Consider the following 25720-nt stretch of genomic DNA (forward strand, 5'->3'; position numbering starts at 1 on the left):
TGTGATTGGCGTTTAAAGTCTGAAGTGTCTGAAGTTGTCTGGAGTTGTTTGCATCCGAAGTCTGAAGGGAGTTTTGTTCGTTGTTCCAAACATACTATAAGAATAACCTCGTGATGCGCCAGGGAGGTGGTTGTGCTTCAAACAGATGTCTATGTCTGTCGGCATGGTTTCGACGAAAACAGAACACGAAACTACCTCTTATCGCATATGCAGTCAGGTCCCAGGTTTTGGCCCAATGTAAATCCGAAGAATGAGGTAATAGAGCAACCCTGCTTAACACACAATAAATCAGCGTTAGATCGCTCTTGGCCGGATAAATTTTATCGTTCAACGACTACACTAATAAATAGATCATGGTTTTGTGAACATCTTTTTTGTTATACAATTTCATAATTCATAATATTAAAGAAGTTTATTAATGTTTCAGTATTGTTCAGACCTTTTCATCGTTCCGATTTCAGCACAAAGTTCTAAATGAGCTAACTACGACTAGATAGATACAAAAATGTCTAGTTGAGTACAAAAACATATAGTTGGTGAATAGATCATTATAGGCCACTTGTTTGCTCGATTCGCCACTTTCGCTGGATAGTAATAATATGTTATCAACAAATCATATCCTTCCATTCTTGATAAGCCAGATTTAGCTTCGGAGAATACGAAGCCGTTCGATTGAGATTTTATGAAATATCCCTTAAATATGTGATTGGCGTTGCAACCGTTTAGCCGGTTATAGCGAATCGACGATAGTGCGCCATCTCTCTCTCTCCTTCGCAGTTCGGCGCCAGTTGGAGATCCCAAGTGTAACCAGGTCGCTCTCCACCTGGTCCCTCCAACGGAGTGGAGGCCTTCCCCTTCCTCGGCTTCCTCCGGCGGGTACTGCATCGAACACTTTCAGGTCTGGAGTGTTTTCGTCCATTCGGACAACATGACCTAGCCAGCGTAGCCGCTGTCTTTTTATTCGCTGAACTATGTCAATGTCGTCGTATAACTCGTACAGCTCATCGTTCCATCGTCTGCGGTATTCGCCGTTGCCAATGTTCTTAGGACCATAAATCTTGCGCAAAATTTTCCTCTCGAAAACTCCTAGTGTCGTCTCATCTGATGTTGACATCGTCCAAGCTTCTGCACCGTAGAGCAGGACGGGAATGATAAGCGACTTGTAGAGCTTGATTTTGGTTCGTCGAGAGAGGACTTTACTGTTCAATTGCCTACTCAGTCCAAAGTAGCACCTGTTGGCAAGAGTTATTCTGCGCTGGATTTCGAGGCTGACATTGTTCGTATTGTTGATGCTGGTTCCCAGGTTTACGAAATTATCTACGACCTCGAAGTTATGACTGTCAACAGTGACGTGGGAACCAAGGCGCGAATGCGCCGACTGTTTGTTTGATGACAGGAGATATTTCGTCTTGTCCTCATTCACCTCCAGACCCATTCGCTTCGCCTCCTTATCCATGCGGATAAAAGCAGAACAAACGGCGCGGTTGTTGCTTCCGATGATATCAATATCATCGGCGTACGCCAGGAGCTGTACACTCTTGCAGAAGATTGTACCTTCTCGGTTTAGCTCTGCAGCTCTTATAATTTTTTCCAGCATCAGGTTAAAGAAGTCTCACGATAGTGAGTCACCTTGTCTGAAACCTCGTTTGGCATCGAACGGCTCGGAGAGGTCCTTCCCAATCATGACGGAGCTTTTGGTGTTGCTCAACGTCAATTTACACAGCCGTATTAGTTTTGCGGGGATACCAAATTCAGACATCGCGGCGTAGAGGCAACTCCTTTTCGTGCTGTCGAAAGCAGCTTTAAAATCGACAAAAAGGTGGTGTGTGTCGATCCTCTTTTCACGGGTCTTCTCCAAGATTTGGCGCATGGTGAATATCTGGTCAGTTGTCGATTTTCCAGGTCTAAAGCCACACTGAGAAGGTCCAATCAGTTCGTTGACGGTGGGCTTTAGTCTTTCACACAGTACGCTCGATAGAACCTTGTATGCGATATTTAGGAGGCTGATCCCGCGGTAATTGGTGCAGATTGTGGGATCTCCCTTTTTATGGATTGGGCAGAGCACACTGAGATTCCAATCGTCAGGCATGCTTTCTTCCGACCATATTCTGCAAAGAAGCTGATGCATGCACCTTATCAGTTCTTCGCCGCCGTATTTGAATAGTTCTGCCGGTAATCTGTCGGCCCCCGCTGCTTTGTTGTTCTTCAAGCGGGTAATTGCTATTCGAATTTCTTCATGGTCGGGTAATGGAACATCTGTTCCATCGTCATCGATTGGGGGATCGGGTTCGCCATCTCCTGGTGTTGTACTCTCACTGCCATTCAGCAGGTCGGAGAAGTGTTCCCTCCATAATCCCAGTATGCCCTGGACATCGGTTACCAGATTACCACCTTGGTCTCTACATGAGGATGCTCCGGTCTTGAAACCTTCGTTAAGTCGCTTCATTTTTTCATAAAATTTTCGAGCATTATTTTTCATTGGGGGTGTTTTTATGTGGTGGGTCTCAAACCCTACGCACAACCGCATAAGCGGGCTTCGCCTTCTCACTTTAGCTCGCCTTCAAACGGATGTCTGTTGGCTACCCAGAGGATACTTGGTCTAAAACCGGAAGTCGTGAGCTGCTTGAACCATGTGGAGAAGAATCGTTTCTGGCCACTCCCAAGTGAATGACAATCAAAAACTTTCCTCACTTGCGTGAACTTCTACACATGGTCCCATCCTCTTAAATAACTTATCGCTATTATAGTCGAGGTTTTCAAAGTATGGAAAACTTAATTATTTATTGACTTGTTTTGGCTCTAAAGAATCCTATAATTATAAGTGACAATAAAAAGGTTTTTAAATGAAAAATATGTTGTTTTTTAAACTGTCCGGCTTAATTTTGAGAGGTTATCACATAGTGCAAAGCAACGGTGAAATTTGCTATAAAAAATCCGCATAATTCCACTGATAATTACGATTAATCTACAAAATGGCCAATCACTGCGTATTAAGCTGCAGGACAATTGTGTAAATACTCGATGACAGATTTGACAAATAAAAAGCGAAACTCCCCTAGCTTTTCCCTTTCAGTGCGATAAAATGCCAACATGTGGCGCTGGTGATAGGCATAAGCCGTAAACAACTACAGTAATGCGCACAATAATAATAACGATAAAAGTAGAGGCAAATAAAACTGCAAAAAAATGCCGGAAAAATAAAATAAATAAAAATGTATGTATGTGGACTTAAGGTAGGCGTATGCGCGAGCATGTAACGGTAAAAACGTTAACGTACAATAAAATTCCGCATTAATGCCACTTACTCGAGCGTTATACCGCAAAAAGCACAAAGGCAAACACAACGAGCAAAAACACACATGCAATACAGAGCTACGAACTGTCACAAGCAAAGCCGGCTAGCCGGGCTGCTGGTCAATCACATTTCGCTAACAACAATGGCGCAGGATAACAGGACAACAGCACAGCAGGACAGCCGCGCCACCGTGTTGTTGGTATATTGGTGGCCAGCAAGCGGGTTGTCACAAGTCGGAGTGTGAGATAAATATTTTCTGCAAACATTTGCACAAAAATCGGCATAAAGCAGAAGGCAGTGGGCAGGCAAAAGGACAACAGACGAGTGGAGATGGGTGATAACGGAAGCCACTGGACACACGCGGTCGCTGTGTAAACAATATCGATGTACCAATCTGCATTAGGTTGGTTCTTAAAACATAAATAGAAGATTTTCTTTGGTCCACTCTACGCTCATAATCGTTAACATTACTTTGTCTAGAAGTAAAATGAGCATCATATATTGGAAAGCATACATGCAGAATTTACTAGACAGATAGCTGTTAAACCTGTTAAGTAAATACATCTGTTTGGCATTTACCTCGAGTTATGAAAAGTCTTGGCTCCCATAGAGATCGAGCCACATACAAATCTCTGTTAAGGGTACTAACCATAACTGGAATACAGTAGACGTTTTGTCACTCTAATAGCTCTCAATTTATTGATCTGAAAGTGAAGGATTTGAACACCTAAGACTAATAAATTTAAAGAATTACAATATAAACTAATCCCCCATCCACCATATTGATCACGTTTGGACCATATGGTCTGTTTCTCATATTTAAAGTCAACAAGTGCTTAGCTGGAAAATGATTTCGAACTTCTCACTACCTAACCGGTATCTAATAAATGGTTTGGAAATATCGTGTTTCAGGCAACATTCTTACAGTTCTACTGTGAAATCATCTTCAGCGTTTAAGCTTTTTCCGATACGTTTTGAATGAACCCACGCTTTCTTGCATATTGAAAATTTAATTTGACATGGTTACCAAAGCGATATCTTGGTTCCTCTAGTCAATATCAGTAAAAGACAAGTAAGGAAGGGCAAAGTTCGGATTTAACCGAACATTTTATACCCTCGCAATTTATTGAAGAAATTGTATTTACATAACACACAAATTTACCCATAAAGTCGGCATAAAGTTTAAAAGAATAACGAAAATCGTTATATATAGTACATATATGAAGGCTGGGGTAATTCCTGAATCGATTTCATTCATTTCACCAGCAAGGTACATATATATTTTTTGAAAAACCTATAATTAGGTATATGAGATGTTATTATCCGATTTTAATAATTTTTGGAACAGAACACAATTAGAAGAAAACAATTTCCTCTGAATTACATTAAATTATCTAAGAAATTTACCCATATTTTCGGTTAAAATTTACCCTTAGGCGCTGAGTTCAACATGTTCGATATCTGGGGCCTTGAAAAGTTATGGTCCATTTTCGACAATTTTTTCACAAGTGAAGCCAGAGGTGATATGCACTATTTGTGTAAAGTTTTATTCCGCTAGCTTCATGGGTTCCTTATGTTTACATTATAAAGTGAGGGAATCAGATTGAATTCAAAATTGAGTTATAAAGAAAGTAGTAGTGGTTGTGAACCGATTTCGCCCATTTCGTATTATCAGGGTGTCAAGAAAATATTATATACCGAATTTCATTGAAATCTGTCGAGTAGTTCCTGAGATATGGTTTTTGACCCATAAGTGGGCGATGCCACGCCATTTTCCTGAGTGTAGCTTACTTCTGCTATTTCTTCTGTAGATATTTTTCCTGTATTCTCTTTGAATACCCTTAAACTCTAAACACAAGAACTTAAATATAGTACTCGTCAATAAAATGTTATAGTAAATATAATTAATGAACTAATTAAGTATGAATGACAAGGCATTTAGTGCGAATAAAAAAGGTTGGTACTTTAAACGCCTGCGTATAGGATACAAAACTTCAGCCATATTTGCTGAAGTAATTTTAAGAATTTTAACATTTCAATATAAAATAACTTTGGATTATAAATAACTTCGATAAAACTATGTAAATATAATCATCAGGAAATTATTCACATACCAGCAACACCAACAATAATATTAGTAATGCAATATTATTTGATTTCCTCGCATTCGAATGCTGGGAAATTTCATAAGAGTTAAGTTTTTATGAAAATTGGCTGGAAAGCACTATTGAAGTGATCGAACAGCATTGTTGAAGGGAATATACCCCATTAACACACAGTGTATATTTCATTGTTATGATGAATCAGTTGTGAAACCGGAGAAAAAGGAAAAAATTGTGAAACGGTATTTCCATGTAAGCTGAAGCATATAATTAAAGAAGCATACATTTGTTTGCTATTATGCGATCCATAGATATAAAATAAGCAGTTGCAATGGAAATGTTTAGATACACATGTACAACTCTTTTAAAAATTAGTTTCCTGCAGTTAAAAAAAAGGACCACCCTAATATATCTTCATTTGTTCCCTGCACGAAGACACGAATATCCTGCCATATGTAATGTAATGCTTTTGTTGTTGTTGTTATGAAAAAAACTAAAAGCAAATAATGTCAGCCACAGATGGCCTCCGTTTATGCCGGCCGATGGCTTTTGTTTATTCACTAAAATGACCATTCGCTTTGGCCTTTCGCCGCTTTGGCCCGGTCCAGTTGAGTTTCGTTTGTGCGATTTCAGCATTCGAACGCAATAAATCATTCACCAATTGGAAGTGCTTGATATGGGTGGCAAGGGGTGAAGTTGCTGAGTATGCCTCCGTAACGATTGTCGCAGCAGTTATGCCAAAAAAATGCAATTTTGAATATGCAACACATGGCCAACAAAAATATTTGCTGTCTAACCAAAGAATTATTAAATATTTTATATATAGACGCCCATTTCATATATATATTTGGCGTAAGAACCGCTTCAAGCGATTATATCCGAATCCACCAGAGAGCCTCATTCCTCCTTTTTGCTTTTTGGCGCCAAGTGGAGACACCAAGTGAAGCCAGGTCACTTTCCACTTAGCCTTTAACGGAGTGGAGGTCGTTCTCTTCTGCGGCTTCCTCCAGCGGGTATATCGTATCTGTATCGAATACTATCAGATTCATTGACCAAAAGATACAGCTACTGCTCAATGTCTGTTCCTTTCGGTATAAGGACCTCACTGTCCCATTGTTTTGTAGGATCGGGCCTCGATGAGATGGAGAGATGCAATGGGAGATAAAATCTCGGTTGATATCCCATATTTAAAAAGAGAACAGAGAAAACTTTTTAATATAGTATAGAATGTGTATGTAAACCTATCATATCAAAGTTATGAACCTCGAATCCTCGAGGCCTCCGTTTGGTAAGTTGGTGTCTTCAAGGACACAAAAAGTTATTTCATCCCGTTAAGAGTCGAAATGGAGGAGGCAATGTACGAAAACTTTCCGAGCTAACAAAACCATTATTGGACGATATTCAATTCTAGGCTAAGTATTCTTGAATATGTCTATGATACCGTTATTACATCCAGCCCGCTATTAAATTCCAGAAATAATACATTACGAAAATCTCGTGCTCCTTAAACGAGATTGAATTGATATCCCTTTAGAAAGCAATAAAGAAGTACGAATACTGTCGGATCGAATATCTGTGACAAGTTCTGTGGGATCATCCTGGATATATATTCTGGATACTTTGTATAACAAACTATTCGAGTTTGATTAGGGCAATCTCTATTAGAATAATAAATAACTGAAAATCAGCAACCAGTTCAAACAAACACAGCTTCTAAAAAAGATACAATATATTTATATGAAAAGCGTCTAATTTCTTTATTGAATCACGGGCGTGGTCTTCATTTCATTTTTGTCATTTTATCAGTCAGTTCATTAACATTAAAATCTTTGGGCAGATTGCAACCGATTGTTGTAATCACCTTAGACGCCACGGCGGATCCAACAGCCACACAATCCTTTAGTTTGTAGTTATTCAGAAAGGCATGTAAGAAGCCGGCGACGAATGAATCACCCGCACCAGTCGTATCGACAACATCATGAATAGTATCTACTTTACATTCGCGATAAAAGATTTTACCTGGCTTAGCCGAACCATACTCCACATTGCTGACAAGTAGTATGCTATCCTTGTCATTAGTAATAACTAAAATGCGCGGACCGCAATTATACTTAAATATCGTTTGGATCGCCTTCTCCGAGTCACCACCGAAACCCATTCTATCTGCCAGTGCACAAAATTCGTCGCCATTACCGAATACAAAGTACGCAGCGCATGCGTATGCCATAACCTCCTCGAAATTTTCACGTACAATAAATTCGGCACTCAAGTTCAGCGCCAACCAGCGTCGACCGCTCACATAGTTCTTAACAATGAAGTCGCACAATTTTTTCCGTCCCGGTATGATGAACCCCTCCACATAGATGAGTTGTTTGCGTTCGGTGGGGCGCAGAAACTGTAACTCCTTCTCGGCTTGTTGCATATGCTCCACACGAACGCTCTCCGAGGCGCCAATGTTTGCGTAAAGCGTTTCGGTGCGAGCTTCCTTATTTAAGATCGATACACACTCTCCGGTCGGCAACTCCTTGTGCGTGAATAGACTGTGAAGTAAAGTTCGAAACTTTAAATTTACTCTAATGAATACGAAATTCCATGGACGTGGTATTACCGTACATCAATGTTGTTCTCTTTAAAGTACTTTCTCAACTTATTTCCAGCTTCATCGTCGCCAACCAGACCAATAAAGAGCGCATTGTTGCCGAAATGGGTTAGTATCCGGACCGTATTGAGCGCTGAGCCACCCGGATTTTCCACACATTTACCGCTGAGTGGAATATACATATGTACGCATATTGAAAAAGGAATATACACCCACTAAAGCGTTACCTCTTGCAAATTTCCTTTTTCAATGCTCTCAAAGTCTTGACGTCAAGTACCCCTTTGGTATTTTCCACAACGTTATACTTTTTGAGTACGCCAATTTCACTGTTAGACACCACAGCCGTGTGATCCAGCAAAATATGTCCAATGGAAATGAATTTGTATTGTCTAAAATGTGCGTTCTTTATTAAAGAGTTTCGAGAGAACTTTAAACTAGAAATTATCCACGTAAATCGACCCAAAAACTGTGAGAATTAACATGGTATCAAAGGCTCTAATGTTCGGATTGATATATTCAGACCACGATTTTAAGTTTTTCAGAGGATCGCCGAGTCAAAATCTTGAGGAGATCATTGAAAGATCTGAATCTATTTTCAAGTCAAATTTCAAAAGATGAGCTCAACGGAGTCTATTACAAAATTTTAAGTATTCATAGTAAACGGACAACTTAAATACATAGTACCGATACCGTTTTCTTGGGTAGATATTTCATTACCGTAAGCTAAAAAGATAGTGTTCTCACGAAATTTGGGTCCACGTAACTGGATCGGACCTGAATTTTTAACCGACAAAACACTCGACAACTACAACAACATGGCAAGAACTTCAGTCGAGGAGCTTCTATCTTTCTTTAACCCCTTATGACTTGTTCAATTCTTATTCGAGCCCTACCAGCCTTCTAAAACCTGTAATATCAGATATACTAACTTTGGAAGCTTCTTGTCCGTTCCAGCGGCGCCTCCTTGGCATTCGCTCTGTAAAATTTCACAAGAAAATGTAGATTTAATTCTAAGGTGTTTTTATCAAGCTTCCAATTACTTTACATTTTTACTTGCATCCGTGCTTAATGACCGCCGACTGACTTGCGGGTTCCAGCATTTCTTTTTTATACATCCAGTAATATTTCTTTTTAAATGTATTCGCATGGGCGCCGTATTTACGATCCGGAGGCCCGCTATCATTTTTAACGCTTCCAAAATTTCATATAAAATTTATCTATGATATTTTTCTAAACATTTCTGAACATGTTTTAGCCAAAAAATATTTATTTAAAATAAAATTTTAAATTTTCGTTTATGTTTTCTTTTGAAGTATGAATCGTAAATATTTATTCCGTCAATGTGAAATTCATTTCATATAACAGAATATTGCAAAGTAGAAACGAAATAAATTTGAGATGTGTATTTTCGAGCGATAAGCATGTAAGAAGTGATTACAAGTTATATTTATTTAAGTGAACCGATAAGTATTGACTTAGGAGAACTCATTTCTGATATGATTTGAAAATGGTGTTTTAATGATTGGACAAGGCCCGAGTCGAAGTGAGTTTGCAGAGAACAGTAACAGTATCTTTCCATCCATTCCCGATGAGTCAATTGTCTTTGCCCTTCCCTAGAATGATTGGGTTTCGGAGGAAAGTTTACGCTTTGTTGCCCACTTCTCAACTCTACAGCGGCCTTATTGACAACGTCTGCAACTGTAGTGTTTGTCACCAATTGCAGATTATAATCCCTCGTCACTCTATAGCACGAGCTGAACACAGTAATTTTCCTTCTAAAACCAATATTAAAGGATTTCAGCACCTGGAGGTGCTTAAGTACCATTCAACTCGAACACCTATCATACCGCGGATCGTTCAGACAACCTCGACAACTCGTTGTCAGCTGGGGGTGCTTATCTTTCCCTGTCGTTTTACCTCATCAATAAATAAAATTTTTGAGGTAAAATTTGGTTAAAATTTACAAAGGATCACACTATGGAGGGGCATATTTGGATGTATTTTTTGGGAAAGTGGGAGTGGCTCCATCTCCTACTAAGTTTTTTACATATCCCGTAACTACTAAACTAAACTCTCTAGAACCATTTCCTTTGGCTACTTCCTTATACAGTCTAAACATTGAAGAGACCGGATTATAACCACGCCTATCTCCCATACAAAGGTTATGTTGAAAACCAAAAAAAAAAAAATTTCAACTCAGTAAGGAAAAACAACAAAAACCTTAAATTGCATGGTGAAGATGGTACGGAAGACTGGACTCAATTTCTATACAAAAGTTTAAAAGGGCAAAAGTTAACTCGCCTAATGTAAAGGTGGATCAATCAACCCACCAACAATATCGGACGAGTTACCTTATATCATCCCAAGTAACACTATAACGAATAAGGTTAGAATGAATTGGGTTGAATTTTTATTTCTACAGACTTTACCCTAACATCTCGAATACAATTATTGATTCTTTATGCATGATAAAAAACAGGAGCATGCTATTACATAACGGCAATGACCACACTAAACGCTCCCAAAGGAGCTCTTGATAACATTGTATCTAAAATTAGCAAGCAGTGAACTAAAATAAAAATTAAAAACACAAAAGCAATTATATATAGCTGTTTTAATAGTTGGAGGTTCACATCATAATAAAAAATAAACACAAATCAAATAATTCATTTATTTTTATTTATTTGTATGATTTTTTTGGAAGTTGGAGAACTTGGTATAATAAGTAAAATGCAAGCTCATATAAAGCTGAGCGGCATATTTATTATTATATATATTTTTGCGCATTTGTAAGGCACTTACAACCATCATGAATAACTTATTTTAATTTTATGGTTTCATATATGAGTAAAGAAAAATCTTTGATATGTGAAATTAATGCCAGAAGAATATCAATTTAAAATTAAAAACGAAATTTTTTTAAAATCTGCATATTGCACATTTAAATTTTTGTTAAAAATATATGTATGTAATAAATAATGAAAAAATTTATGTGTTTAAAATAAGGCACTTAAAAATATTTATGAAAGTCATTTAAACTGAGATAAGTATTGAAATGGAAATGAAGTAAGTCTAGATGCAATTTTATAATGCGGTAAGAATGTCTCATTATAGATATAGATACATAAAAAATAATTCTGTATTTTTTTTGCGGATATTTGCGGTTACCCGTTGCATTAGTTTTAAATCGTTTGTCATTACAAAGCGAATCTATAAATAAACTATTCTATAAGAAATTGTAAGCATAGTAAGCTTTGGAGATTTGAGCGCGAGCAATTATATGAAATTTGTACATTCTAATTACGGCCCACTCAGTGCTAGAAAACAGAATATACGCTCATACATAGCTACAAGTAAGCTACTGAATATAGAACGCTATATAAACTTAATAACACATATAAAACTGTGTAGGGTCGCGTACAAGTGAGACGAGGTGATTAATGATAATAATAAAAAAACACTTGAGTACATAAGCTTAAGTACTTTTTATGGTGGATATTGTTATGAAATTATGGCGCTGTGTATTTATCAGCGTTGTGCATTACCGCTTTGTGCACGAGATGAGATTGAGACTGAGACATTATATGAGTCAATGTCAAGGCATTCGCAAGTAATTGTATGAGAAATGTGGCGAAAATTGAGACCGATTAGCATGTGACTGGCTGTATACTTGGTTCTGTAGCCATATATAGTACACTTGTGGCATACAAATGTTAATGAGGCAGCCAATAATTATGAGTGCAATGATGAAACTACGCTATACTTAGCAACTAATACAAAAATGTAATAATAAATACATATTTAAGAATTCTTATTTTCCACTTTTAAAGAACTTAAAACCGCTGTTTACGAGCGTTTAGTATTGCTTCGTTGTTAAATTTACCGCATGTGATAACTTCATGGTAGATTGCAACCCACCACCGTCACCACTTTGGCCGCCACATCGCTTGCCACACGCACACACTCGCTCAGCGGGCGTTTCTCTAGCCAAGCATGCAAGAATGCCGCCACGAATGCATCACCAGCACCTGTGGAGTCCACCACTGCATTGACGCGTGGCACGTGGAAGCTTTGAAATGTTATTGCACCTGGCACTGAGTATTCATCCTCATAGTTGGTAATTAACTGTACATATTCACGTCCATTTGTCACCACAATCACTTTTGGTGTGCTGCTTTGCTCCAGCAAATGTTTGGCGGCATCATCGATTGACTCGTAACCCAGCTGCTGCGCGAAAGTCATGTGTTCTTTGCGATTGCCGAAAATGAAGAATGCTGCACGCGCCAGCTCGCGCAGTGATCTGAAGTTTTCTTTGATAATATATTCGGCATTTAGATTGATTGCTAAGCGACGTCGCTCCCTAATGTAGCTCCGCACAATGAAGTCACACACGTCTTGGCGTTGCGCAACAAAGAAACCTTCGATGTAAAGTATTTGTTTACGTTCGATGGGTCGCAGAAAGGCCTGTGTCTCATCATGCTCGGCTTTTCGTAAATGATCAACGGAAAATTTGGCGGATGCGCCAATATTCGCGTACAATGCCTTTGTTTTCGTGTCTTTGTTGACGATGCAGACACATTGGCCGGTCGGCACATCAGTCACCGTGGCGAGTCTGTGCAATGTAAATAGAAACAGATTTATACAAGTGTTTTGCATAAGTTGGATATACATATTTAAGTTTTTTACAAATTTTTATTTGAATTAGAGTTGCTAATGAAAGTATAAAGAAGCGCATTGTTTGCATTGTCACACGCTAACTGTAATTACAAAGTTCAATATTTACGTACATCGTATTGACATTCACGAGTTTGCTGGGAATTTCAACAGATATTAAACTTATGAAGCATGCTAAGTATTCCCCGCAAAACTTACATGACAACTACTCAAGTGAGCATGTAGTTTTTATTGTGATAGGTAGTTAAAGACGGTATTGACATGCAATCGATATTTAATGGGATTTATTAAAGTTATTATTTATAGAATTATTCAATAAAAACTCTCTTGATGTTATTGTGGTGGCGCTCAGCAGTCTAAGAATTATTGAAATTAAATTAATAATATACTATTCTATAGACAATTGCGGAGTTTCAAAAAAACCTAACATTAAAATATAAAATCTAACTTTAAAATATATAATTTTTTCAAAAAACCTTATAATATAAACATATAGTGATACTGAAATATAAGTTAGCCATAAGATCTAACCTTAAAGTATATACACGGCTACTGAAATATTAGTTTCGCAAGAGATCTAACCTTAAAATATATACACTGCTATTTAAAGTGACAGATTTCATTTAATTTCTTTATTAAAAATCGTCTAAGCAGTGGAATCAAAGGTCTACTAAAAATTCTAAAATTTGTAACAAGTAAAACCCAAGTATATACAGAATTTGTATCAAGATATTTGACGTACATAGTTAGGTTTGTAGTAGCTCACTTCTTGGACCTACCATTAGTAAGAATCGATGCCTAAACCCAAACGCAATACTACAATAATAAATGTGATCGGAATTATTACTATAACAACAACAATTTATTATAAAGTTAATCATAAATTTATATATGTGTACATACACTTAAACTTGCTTGAAAGTCGACATCAATATGTATTCTAATCAATATTTCCATTTCTTAAAAATTGTGTAAAACTTGTACAGCCAACTGATAACAAGGTTATATATTAAAATACTAATATAACTTCATAATCCATTGTGTGGGAAATTCTTGTCAATTCAAAAGAAATTCTACACTCTAAAGAAAATTTTAAAATTAGTACACGCTGTGATAAATTCTCAAGAAAGAATAAAAATGGCTTTATACATAGTACATACATAAGTATATCGTCATAAATTTTCTGATATCATGTCTTATTTCCAGAGAATTTTACTAAAAATCGAGATAAAATGTTTGCGAAATGCCATACTCATCGCTATGACAGAGATAAACATAATGCCAACAAAGGTGCACGCAAAAAAAAATAACAAAATTCCCGTTAATAAACAATTTATAAAATACAATACGCACTGATATTAAAATACACAGACACACAAAAATATTTAAAATACTAAAAAAATGAATGAAATAAGAGCAAGTGAGGCATTAAAGTCGATGAGTCAATGACACATATCATTATTTAGGGAGCACATGAAACCGCACACACTAAAGTTGGCCAAGAAGTAAGTAATAATAACCCAAACAAACGTGCAGCGGTTGAAAGGGCTCAAATTAGTAAGCGGTCATGTGTAATAAATAAACACTTATGCATATACATTTACAACACTAAGTCGCCTGCATGCATTGGCATTTATATGCAAATGAACTTTTAGCCAGTACTCGAACCGAAATTTTTAACAATGCAGAGCGGAAATGTAAGACATGATGTGTGAACCCTTCTGAAAATGCATTTTTACCAATTTAGCCAGGCGTGACTTGAATTACAGCACAGCGCGTGCAGCAAAGCATGACTATACAAATGGGGGCTCTACATACGCATAAGTATGTTACGCTATGCGTGCGTTTGCAACGCAACTAGAATTTTCAAAACTCATTAAAATATTACTATTTTTTTTTTGGTACGAGAAATACGCAATTCAAGTAAGCTATGCAGAGAGATATTTCTCACAATACTTGTACTTAATCACATACAAGTTATCCAACGTACACTGGTAATTCCCACATACTCACCTCGCTTCAATCTCACGTTCCTGTAGTATTTCCTTTAATTTCTCTGCTGCTTTATCTTCACCCACAGCGCCAAAGAAGAGTGCATCTGTACCGAGTTGTTTGAGTATACGCACTGTATTCAAAGCTGAGCCACCGGGATTTACCTCAAATTGCACACTAGCAAGCAAAACATACAAATATATTAGTATTATAAACAATAATAAAATACTATATAGCGGAATGACGTTTAATATGTCAATATTACCATCTGATTGCCCAGCTGATGTTATGGCTATCGTAATCACTTACCGTTCAGCTGCTTCCGTTGCTAGCTTTGCTAAAGTCTCCGCGTCAAGTTCTCCCTTCGATTCTGCCGGTATTTGAAAGCGTTTCAATAGCTCTGTTTCGCCATTCGGAAGCTGCGCGGTATGGTCCAGCAACACGTTACCAAAAGCGACTATTTTGCGTGGTCTACGCGTGCGGGGGAGGTTAGAAAACGTAATAGAAATGAGATAATAGCAATGTTGTTTATTAATTACGAAACACTAAGTATTTAGATTGTTTTGAAATTTAAATATTTACATATTATTGTTACTGCTTTCACCATATACATATCCAACAACTTTGCCATAAATCTCTTGTAGATAATCCATTGTACGATTAAAGAAAAGCATTTGATAAACAATAGCTATTTGTTAAAATGCGATTACACTGCTAAATCAATAATGCAACTTCACTTGACTTTGACTGATCTAAATAAAGGTTATTCAGTACTCCCTATGCACCAAATCAACGCGTCAACGGTAGGCTTTCGACTGAATCTGTAGGTACCACTAGTTCGAAGGTTGACTCGGTTTGTGCGCGCCGTCGCAAAGCTCTGCCAACCACATAAATGGGAAGCTAGCGCTTTGAACGACGTATTATTCTCGTCTGCTTTTGTACCATTTCGGTTTTTTTGTTAGCTACTCCATAACTTGCTCTGACCATATTTTTAGTGAAGTGGGAAACTGGTGCTCTCAGCAATATTATACACAACTTCTTTTTTTCTAATAATCCGATATGCGCGCACTTTCTATGTATTGCTTTATTGTTTTTATTTTTATCTTGTCAAAAAACAATGTTGTTTACTCAATTGATAGGCAAATTGTTAAAATCTAAAACGATTTAATATTGCCGCACAAGATAAACATTAACAAAAGCTAAACAAATTATAATATGGTTATGGTTTAACCACGATCTCCGACCATAGAAATTCAAAGCCAACTCCTCAGGTGTATATGTTTTAGTTTTTTACCAATTAGTAATTGCCAATTACCTTACTTTTCGTTGGAAAAACTTTTGCTTACATCACTTGTTTCTCTACAGCTGTTCGTCGATATGTGGTTTTATTTACATGTGACTTCAAACTGTTGTTGCTTATACAAAATAATGAGTACAGAATACAAACCCGAATTTCTATATCACAATTGGTTGCGCGTTTATTGTTTGGTTCGCGCTTTTGTAAAAATATATTCTTTAAAAGTAAAAACAGTCGGTTTTAAGTAAAAACAATGAAAAATGAAGTGAAGTCTAAAGAATTTGCAAATGTGTAAAAGTTAAAAAAAAATCGTACTCCAGCCTTTTGCATTGTTGAAAAACACTTGTCGCATTTTGATAACAATTTATTAATAAATACATAAATATTAGAAGCTGCATGCATGCATCCAACATAACGTCACAGATTTGACTATTTGAAATTCATACATTTTATCAATTAAATATTTCTGAACTGAATCCAAAAACATACAGGTACGTAAGTAACAAAACTAATTCTAATATAACCAAGTAGGTAACAAAAACTTAAAAAAAGATATAAGCGTATGACACAACAATACGTACAATAACAAATAAAGTTATTATTTTAACAGTTCCGATAAAGTCCCCTCAAACGGAAAACTTCCGTATACATGTCCGCCTGAAAGCGATCCTTAACTTCTATTGGCAGGTCGCGTATTAAATTTGCAATATTTTTCACAAATAATTCATCACCTAAATCTTCTGTCGCCGTGCCAATATGTTTGCCGCCGTTAACTGTGGAACGTTTTGTTTCATACTTTTCAGAATTATGAAAATCAGTATCCATTATACGCTCAATCTTCAATGGCGCTAGATCGAATCCCGGCGACCTGTTGCTTTCAAGCGAACGCTTCGTGCACTTTGATAAATTGGAATTGGATGAATTCGATTCATCTTCTGTTAAAGCATTTACGTTTATAAACATTTCATTAATTATGGGCTCTTCCAAACTGGAACTTAAATCCTTTTCTTTGTGCGAACTGTAAAATTGGCATGAATTATCGTAATCTGCATATATTTAAAAGTAATTGTAACTAACCGTCGCGGAATTATTGATTCTTTCAGAAAAACCATTTCCTTGTAGTATTCCCATTCATTTTCATCCGTCTCGCCATTGCCTATCAACATAAACCCATCAGCTCTTTTCATTTGCTTGCAGAACCTCTCGCGCAACAACTTCCAGCGCGCTTTACATTCACTAACTGCAAGCATAGAAATTATAAATATTATTTGTCAAATGCATTTTCTCGTACCTGGTCGTTCGGTTTGATTAGCCACATCTTGCCAAGCTTCATTGCGTTTATTTCTATTGTAATAGTTTTTATGATTTTTCTCGTACAAAATTGGTTTCTCACGCACCGCTTTTATTAGTTTCAAATAGAATTCGGATTCAATTTTTTGTCCCATTTTTAAACGGCGCACTTAAGAAATTGCTTACGCAAAATGTCAGAATTCTTATCAACATTTGACTTCAACTTTTGCTTGAAACTTAAGCAATCAGCTGATGTGCGGCTGAAGAGATGTGTTGATCGAAATCGTTTAACAAATTGTTGTTTCACAGTAGAAGTTTATTTATTGAATGTTTGTTATGAGATAAGTTATAATAATTAAATTTTTTTATAAATAAGATAGTTAGAAGTCTAACAAATACTAAATATTCGTTATATATTTATCTGTTTGTGGGACAGCTCCCACCTCTAATACTTGATTTATTTACTTTCGTGCTTAGCTATAGTTTGAAATGCACTGACAGTTTTGCAGCTATTGCAGCATTAAATGTTTAAAAGTTGAAGTAACAGTGGATGTGTGTAAAAAAGAAATATGACTTGGAAATACGCAAAATTTAAAAAATAAACAATAAAATTATTAAAATTTTGCGATTTTATATATATATATATTTGGCGTAGGAACCGCTTTAAGCGATTATAGCCGAATCCACCAGAGCGCGCCACTCATTCCTCCTTTTTGCTTTTTGGCGCCAACTGGAAACACCAAGTGAAGCCAGGTCACTTTGCACTTGGTCTTTCCACCGGAGTGGAGGTCGTCCTCTTCCGCGGCTTCCTCCAGCGGGTACTGCATCGAATACTTTCAGAGCTGGAGTGTTTTCTTCCATCCGTACAACATGACCTAGCCAGCGTAGCCGCTGTCTTTTTATTCGCTGAACTATGTCAATGTCGTCGTATAAATCGTACAGCTCATCGTTCCATCGTCTGCGGTATTCGCCGTTGCCAATGTTTAGAGGACCATAAATCTTGCGCAAAACCTTTCTCTCGAAAACCCCAAGAGTCGTCTCATCGGATGTTGTCATCGTCCACGCTTCAGCGCCATACATCAGGACGGGAATAATGAGCGACTTATAGAGTTTGATTTTGGTTCGTCGAGAGAGGACTTTACTTTTCAATTGCCTACTCAGTCCAAAGTAGCACCTGTTGGCAAGAGTGATTCTGCGTTGGATTTCAAGGCTGACATTGTTGGTGTTGTTAATGCTGGTTCCCAGATAAACGAAATTATCTACAACTTCAAAGTTATGACTGTCAACAGTGACGTGGGAGCCAAGACGCGAGTGCGCTGACTGTTTGTTTGATGACAGGAGATATTTCGTCTTGTCCTCATTCACCACCAGACCCATACGCTTCGCTTCTTTATCTAGTCTGGAAAACGCAGAACAAACGGCGCGGTTGTTGCTTCCGATGATATCAATATCATCGGCATACGCCAGGAGCTGTACACTCTTGTAGAAGATTGTACCCTCTCTATTTAGTTCTGCAGCTCGTATTATTTTTTCCAGCAATAGATTGAAGAAGTCGCACGATAGTGAGTCACCCTGTCTGAAGCCTCGTTTGGTATCGAACGGCTCGGAGAGGTCCTTCCCGATCCTGACGGAGCTTTTGGTGTTGCTCAACGTCAGCTTACATAGCCGTATTAGTTTTGCAGGGATACCAAATTCAGACATCGCGGCATAAAGGCAGCTCCTTTTCGTGCTATCGAAGGCAGCTTTAAAATCGATAAAAAGATGGTGGGTATCGATTCTTCTCTCTCGGGTCTTTTCCAAGATTTGGCGCATGGTGAATATCTGGTCCATTGTAGATTTTCCAGGTCTAAAGCCACACTGATAAGGTCCAATCAGTTCGTTGACGGTGGGCTTTAGTCTTTCACACAATACGCTCGACAAAACCTTATATGCGATATTGAGGAGACTTATACCACGGTAGTTGGCGCAGATTGTGGGGTCTCCCTTCTTATGGATTGGGCAGAGCACACTAAGATTCCAATCGTCAGGCATGCTTTCTTCCGACCATATTCTACAAAGAAGCTGATGCATGCACCTTATCAGTTCTGCGATTTTATATTATTCTATATTATGGTAGTTACATATATAGTGATATTATATTGAAGTTCAATTATCATCACATACTGTATGTAAAAAATAACACAACAAGCTGTAGTGATAGGAATAAAGTAAAAAAAAAACTAAAAATTAACTAAAATAAATAAAATGTGGGAAAGTGCTTAAATGATATATTAAATTAAAACGCATATGCTTTAATTAAAACATAATAAATAACAACAACTTCGTACTTAAGCGAAATAACCTAAATCAAATTATTTTGAGTAAAATAATCCTAACTTCTACAAATATACATACATACATATGTATTGGTTATTTACAAACATAAATATATAAACACATAAATTCCCTAAGGAGCATTCTGTGCAACATAATTTCAACTTTTATTAATTTTTTTATTTATTCTCAGAAGCTTTCCTTCAGCTGCGCCTACTAATTTGCTTCATTATCAGTGTTGGACTGCAAGCTGACAAGACACACACGCTTGCACAAACATTTCACTAAATAAAAATCACATACATACATATGTATGTGTGTAAATGCATAAGTTTGCTGGGAAGCTTACTTGGGGATTTCCAGTTCTTTTGCATGCGGCAAATGGCAAAAAGAAATACTGAAATGGCATGGACCAGAGAAAATTAAAAAATATAAGCGGTTCATGAAATCTTATTGCAGTGATAAAATAAGCGTGCCCACATGTATGTGTGCATATAGTGTTCATATTATGAGCTCAATTGCGCAATGATGCGTCGTCTGCGACATTGCGCTCTGTGTAGTTTCTTTAATGTTTCACATTATTTCTTTTAATTTTCTTTGCAACTCTTTCGTTTTGGGGGATTACCCACGTTAAATGAGTACATATTTACATACATAGGCATATTTGTGTGCATCTTTGAAGGCTCTCTTTAACGACTTTTTCTAATGTGTGTAAATTACAAATATTTTCGCAGATATTTTTTTTAATTCGTGTGATTTACCAAATGTATGTACTTATATATTTTTAATAGATAAAATTTACTATATTTTGTTCTTCAAAAATTAAATAAAACAAATCCTTGTGTATTAAAAAGATGAACTTTGTGAAATTTTTTTAATTTAAAAAAATTATAAATATAAAAAATATGTATATTTTTCTGCAAAAAAAAGCAAAATAAAATTTTAAGCATTCCAAGAAAATGTTGGTCAATATAGTGGCAAAAATGTATAAATTAATATTATTTAGTTAGAAATAATAAGAATTTTTCAATGCAGTCTTGGTATTTAAACCAATCAACCTTATCAACTTTACGTATATATGTATGTATGTATGTAGCTTGTGTTGATCACCTAAAGCTGAAACAGAATTCTCACTAATTAATCATGTTTGTGGTGTATGTGATTTGGAAATTCTCTGAAATATTGTAAAAGAATTTTAATAATTTTTAGAGTAATGATAAGGAATTGAATTTTTTGTTGCTTTCTTTTCCCCATGTACAAACAATAGAATAGATTTTGTTTTCTAAAATATTAAATTGCTCAAAACTAATTCCATCAAATCTGTGCGTAAATACAAATGTTGCCAGAATCTTCATTTAGTGCCATCTAGCAGCTTTAAAATCTTCTGGCGAAGGTCTAGTCTAGTTACTTAGCCTCTGATTCGAATCCCTGATAATTTCTCTAAACCGTTCGCTAAATAAATCTTACAACCATGTTGCATTCAAGTACAAAGTTACACAGTAACTGTAAACTCTCAAAAACGTGCTAAATCTGTCTGTAATAACACACACATTTAAGCACACCGCTACATAATCGCAGTGCGCTATACTCTCACCAATGTGGTTAACATAAAAAAATTTGTTTACGTGCAAAAATTTGACGAGGCGCTAGACAAAAATTATTAGCGCAAACATTTACAAACGGTCTAATTTTTTTTCATTAGCATTACACAAATTCATTTATTGCGTCTAACTCCAGACAAAGCCAGTGGGTATATTAACTCGTCTCAGCCCCTTCGCAGTCTGGCTTTGTATACCTGACTTTTTATTGCACTAAATGCGTACTACGTTCCAGTACGCTCGTACTCACTACTTACTTTCGTAGTTTTTTCTATCATTACTTTATTTTAACTTTTTTTTTTGGTTTAAAGGGTGGTCCATAAGGTAGCATATTGATGATATATAGTATTAGCGGTGATATCTCTTTCCTAGTAAACATTCTGTCGATATTAATCTTAAACTATTCTAAAACTATTTTTGAAACCATTTAACCTAAAATTATCGTTTTCACGAAGCATATTCTCATCGCGTCGGCTATGTCAACAAACGAAACGAACGTGTCTGGGAATCGGAAAACTCATTAGTGGTAGTTGTGAACCCAATAAGTTCCCGAAAATTTACAAATCAGTCCCGATTTCGGAGATGATCTGACATTTCCATTGGAAAGTTTGACATTTTTTAGCATAACATCACTCAGAACGTTTTGTCATTTAATCGTGAATTGTTTTATTTACAGGGAATTAAAAATTCATCTCGGCCAAAAAAAGAATTAGCTCGTGAACATTTTCGTGCGATCATTTTTCACAACTTTCGACGTGGATTATCGCGACAAGAGTGCATCGATGAACTAAAATCTTTAATGGCTATGAAGCACCATCCTATAGCACTGTGAAAAACTGGTACAACGAATTCAATCGTGGCCGACGCTCGCTCAAAGACGAATTCCGTGAAGGTCGTCCAAAAACAGCCGATGTGCCAGAAAACATCGATGCCGTACGTGAACTGATAATGCAAGACCGTCATGTAACATACCTTCAGATAGAGGCATGCCTATGCATTTCTCCCACCAGCATACATTCGATATTGCATGAACACCTTGCCGTAAAAAAGGTTTGTTCTCGTTGGATCCCGCACAATTTGACAATCGCTCAAAAAAAGGCTAAAAAGAAGTGCTTCGGAAATTGGAAATGCAAAAGTGTATAAATCTTGATGGAGAATATATTGAAAAACAATAAAACCATTTTCGTTGATAAATATTCCTATTTTCATTATTAGGCCAGAAATATATATAGCAGCCCTCGTTCTATATTGGATCTTTTGAAAGCCAAGTTCAGTAATCATATCCGTGAAGATCCGATTTTATACAATTTTTTCATTAATGATGCAGACTCTAAGGGAATTCTCTGAGATCTTGGACAGAGTCAACCGAGTGTTGGAAATACAAATTAATAGCTTATGCTGAGAAGCTATCGGGGTAGCCAACGGGAATCTAAACTCATTCCCATAAACCCCTGACACCTACAATTCTTCTTATACATCCACTATATGAACCACCCTGTGGAATTCACTAAAAATGGAGAAGAGTACTTGCAACTGCCGCAATCGTCTTGAGTACAAGTACATATTTATATTCATTTGTACAATCATGATTTTCATTTGTTAAGCGCTGAGTGTTAATTTTAATTTGATCGTCAATTAAATAGCGTTAGACTTCATGGTTGCTTCAGAATGTAGTAGTGATAACTGAGCGCAAAAAAAGAAGCCATTCATGAGAAGAATAGAGCAATTAACATTTAATTTGATACTTCTTTCTTTTGACCACGCTTGCGAATTGATAACGCGAATATTTGCCGCCACATTGTTCCCACCTCTTGAAATTTCCATAATGCGCATTAATTCGGACGTTCATTCATTTCTTAATGGCACGAACACGTGGGGGTCTAGTGAAACGTCTTTTTGTGTTGTTGTAATTTAATGCTCAGCCAAAGAGTAGCGTACATTTCAATCGGTTAATTAAAGTTCAAATAAAGGGAAGCTCTGGAATGTGTGAATCAGTTGAGCTACTTTTAACTTAAAAGGTGTCTATTAAAAAACGCGTTTATTAGTACTTTTTATTAAGTTTAATAGTGCGTCAAAGACGTTGTTTGATATGCCACTGGTAGTGGAAAAAATGCAACAAAGTGATAATAAAAAAATTAAAAAAAAATTATAATGTTGAAATCTTTAAATCTTGAAAGAGATTTACCGTTCTAATTAGCGTTCATATATATTATACATGAACACAGATAAAAGTGAACTTAGTGTTCTTTGTAGTTATTATATTGTCTTCAGAACTTCTCACAGGTCGCCTTTATCTTCATTGTCTCCGTAAACGCCTAAGCGATATAGGTCAGGGTCATGATTACCAAATAGTTGAGACTTCCTTTATCAAGATCCACCAATGTTTTAGAAATCCTTTTCTAACTTTTCTAGTCAGCGGCTCGTAATATTGTCAATTATAATTTTTTTTTTTCATTGCCTCCTATATTTATCTTCGAACCAGACGGAAATTAGCATCACGAAGTACTTTTGAAAGCCCCCCCTTTTGTTAATTTTGAACATTAAACTGAAAACTCAGAGGTAGCTTATTGAAACAACAAAGAAAGACGTTAACCGAAAGGCGCGAAAGGACCCACAAGAAGCAGGTTTGAACATAGTCAGCCAACTTTTAGTAACAAATGTGAAACTAAATAAATGAATGTCGAATCTAAAACCATTTTATATATCCAATAATACCACAGGCTCTAAGATTGAGTATTACGTAAAAAGGACAGTTAAATATATCATGAATAATATTGGTTGAAACCCACCCTTAACTCTTACATATATTCCTAATAAGATGATATCACTAATAATATGGGACCTTCCGATAGACTTTACCATATTCATCAAACGAGAGATGAAAGGTCATAAGCATTTGAAGTGAACATGATATAAGTTGGAGTAACAAAATTGCGATATCGTTTAAGACCTTCCTATAACCCCACATCTACGCATCAATCCCACTCTCTATTTGACTATAATATTTCGCTTAGAATAGTATGGTTCAGTAACAAAAATTTGTGATACCTACCTTCACCCCTTACTAATATGATTTCCGATAGTTAGATTGATTTTAAGTTCTTAAAATGCGGGTCGTGTTTAATATTCGATCCCACTCGAACTTAGCACTGCCTTAAGTGCTTACAATTACAACGCTATGGATAAAGATATTCCGATTTCCCACTCAAGCTTAAAAATGCCAAGTCATCCGAATACAAAAATAACTCCGCGCAAAACATAAGCACAATCACCTTTGAGTCCCTTCACGCAAGAGGGCAATGCCACAAACGAAGTACGGCTTACACACCTAGTATCTTACAAGCATAAACACACAACACAAGGAGCATGTGTTTACAGCGTGATCCTCAATTTTGCACACACACTCCTCCCCACCCGGTCTACATATGTACTTACAGTTATTTATACAGTTATACATATATTGTATGTAGTTCAACAACTTTAAAGTTTGATCCTCTTCGAATATGGCTAAAGAAAAGCCATTTGGTGAGCCCGTGAGCCGCATAGTTCATCAAACTTGCGACAACAAATATTTTGTTCGAAAATTGGCGCGCAAATCGGCGTGCCTGCATTGACTTACGCTCACTATTTACATTAAGACTCATATTTACTATATTGTTTATGCCATTCTCGGCGGGGTAATTGCACTCGTCGCCAAATCACAAACTCAGCCATATAGTCACCGCATTGGCATCAACGGTCAGCAGGAAGCCGAAACTCGTCGTAGGCGAAAATTCATTCACTTAGGTCAGTTTAGCACGTAGACCGCCTCGCGGCATAAACGCCGATGACTGGGCGCTGAGCGAGTGCCGGGAAACCCATAAAATGCGAACTTGCATTTCCCAACGACGTGTTTACTACGAATTTATTTTGTATACAAACAAATGCCGAAGAGGACGTGAGAATTTTTGCGCGAATATTTTTAATTTTTTATGATTATTTTTAGTGTAGTTACCGATTTGGCCAATGAACTTTTTTGGTTTGGATTTTCACCCCTTGGTTTTTTTTACTAAGGATGTCTTTATGCAATTTCGTAACTGTATAGTAATTAAGTTTACTGAGGTTCATAATTAAGCTTTAAAGTTGTTTACAATTTAGACGGGCGTTTATTGAACTGGATCCGGGTATGGGTAGCATATATGTAGATATAAATATATAAGAGTTGAGTGTTGTGAACATAGATATACATTTATATAGTATCAATTACAGGATATATATATGTGACTTGCTTTTTATGCTATTCATCGAATCAAGTGCTGATAAGTGTCATTATACTTACAAAATGTTAGTGACTTTTGAAAAGTTAAAGACCTATGTTTTCAGTTATGAACATATATTCATACTAAGTTGTAGGTATAATATGGGTATGGTTGTCTGTATACACCTTCTGAGTTATATATACAGTTGTTTACGATTTAAACTTATATTTCTTGAACTCATAAAGTTCAAAGACCTCAACAGAAACTTCAAAGAGTTTTAAATATAGTTTCAATTAATACTGACTTTTTACTTTACTTTTAA

The 25720-nt window shown here is 36.5% G+C and overlaps 3 protein-coding genes across 3 annotated transcripts; all 3 read right to left on the reverse strand.

Annotated features, from left to right (window-relative positions):
• Positions 1 to 7125: 7125 nt before the first annotated feature.
• LOC105209886 (uncharacterized) lies at positions 7126 to 9322 on the reverse strand. Its single transcript, XM_011180536.3, has 5 exons — positions 9042 to 9322; positions 8926 to 8972; positions 8224 to 8385; positions 8006 to 8161; positions 7126 to 7937 (listed from the first exon to the last, which is right to left on the reverse strand). The coding sequence occupies exons 1-5, from the start codon at positions 9177 to 9179 to the stop codon at positions 7178 to 7180; spliced, it is 1263 nt and encodes a 420-aa protein (XP_011178838.2). The 5' UTR covers positions 9180 to 9322; the 3' UTR covers positions 7126 to 7177.
• Positions 9323 to 10658: 1336 nt separating this feature from the next.
• LOC105209887 (adenosine kinase) lies at positions 10659 to 15772 on the reverse strand. Its single transcript, XM_011180537.3, has 4 exons — positions 15245 to 15772; positions 14972 to 15133; positions 14684 to 14839; positions 10659 to 12608 (listed from the first exon to the last, which is right to left on the reverse strand). Exons 1-4 carry the CDS (start codon positions 15334 to 15336, stop codon positions 11894 to 11896), a joined length of 1125 nt encoding a protein of 374 aa, XP_011178839.2. The 5' UTR covers positions 15337 to 15772; the 3' UTR covers positions 10659 to 11893.
• A 511-nt stretch (positions 15773 to 16283) lies between these two features.
• Adf1_31 (uncharacterized) lies at positions 16284 to 17504 on the reverse strand. The gene is made up of 3 exons (XM_011180541.3): positions 17251 to 17504; positions 17037 to 17199; positions 16284 to 16977 (listed from the first exon to the last, which is right to left on the reverse strand). Exons 1-3 carry the CDS (start codon positions 17402 to 17404, stop codon positions 16563 to 16565), a joined length of 732 nt encoding a protein of 243 aa, XP_011178843.2. The 5' UTR covers positions 17405 to 17504; the 3' UTR covers positions 16284 to 16562.
• Between the last annotated feature and the right edge of the window lie 8216 nt (positions 17505 to 25720).

Source organism: Zeugodacus cucurbitae, chromosome 6, assembly GCF_028554725.1.
Source record: "Zeugodacus cucurbitae isolate PBARC_wt_2022May chromosome 6, idZeuCucr1.2, whole genome shotgun sequence".
Taxonomy (NCBI): Eukaryota; Metazoa; Arthropoda; class Insecta; order Diptera; family Tephritidae; genus Zeugodacus; species Zeugodacus cucurbitae.

Excerpts from the sequence above, each read along its gene's own strand:
- LOC105209887 (XM_011180537.3), bottom strand. The coding sequence starts at position 15,336 with ATGCTTTTCTTTAATCGTACAATGGATTATCTACAAGAGATTTATGGC. Across the intron at positions 15,134-15,244 it reads GAAAGCAGTAACAATAATAT|ACCACGCAAAATAGTCGCTT; the intron begins GTAAATATTTAA and ends CCGCACGCGTAG. Across the intron at positions 14,840-14,971 it reads GCAACGGAAGCAGCTGAACG|TGTGCAATTTGAGGTAAATC; the intron begins GTAAGTGATTAC and ends TTTGCTTGCTAG.
- Adf1_31 (XM_011180541.3), bottom strand. The coding sequence starts at position 17,404 with ATGGGACAAAAAATTGAATCCGAATTCTATTTGAAACTAATAAAAGCG. Across the intron at positions 17,200-17,250 it reads TAATCAAACCGAACGACCAG|TTAGTGAATGTAAAGCGCGC; the intron begins GTACGAGAAAAT and ends CTATGCTTGCAG. Across the intron at positions 16,978-17,036 it reads GAATCAATAATTCCGCGACG|TTCGCACAAAGAAAAGGATT; the intron begins GTTAGTTACAAT and ends CCAATTTTACAG.
- LOC105209886 (XM_011180536.3), bottom strand. The coding sequence starts at position 9,179 with ATGATAGCGGGCCTCCGGATCGTAAATACGGCGCCCATGCGAATACAT. Across the intron at positions 8,162-8,223 it reads AAAAAGGAAATTTGCAAGAG|CGGTAAATGTGTGGAAAATC; the intron begins GTAACGCTTTAG and ends TATTCCACTCAG. Across the intron at positions 7,938-8,005 it reads GAGAACAACATTGATGTACG|TCTATTCACGCACAAGGAGT; the intron begins GTAATACCACGT and ends TTTACTTCACAG.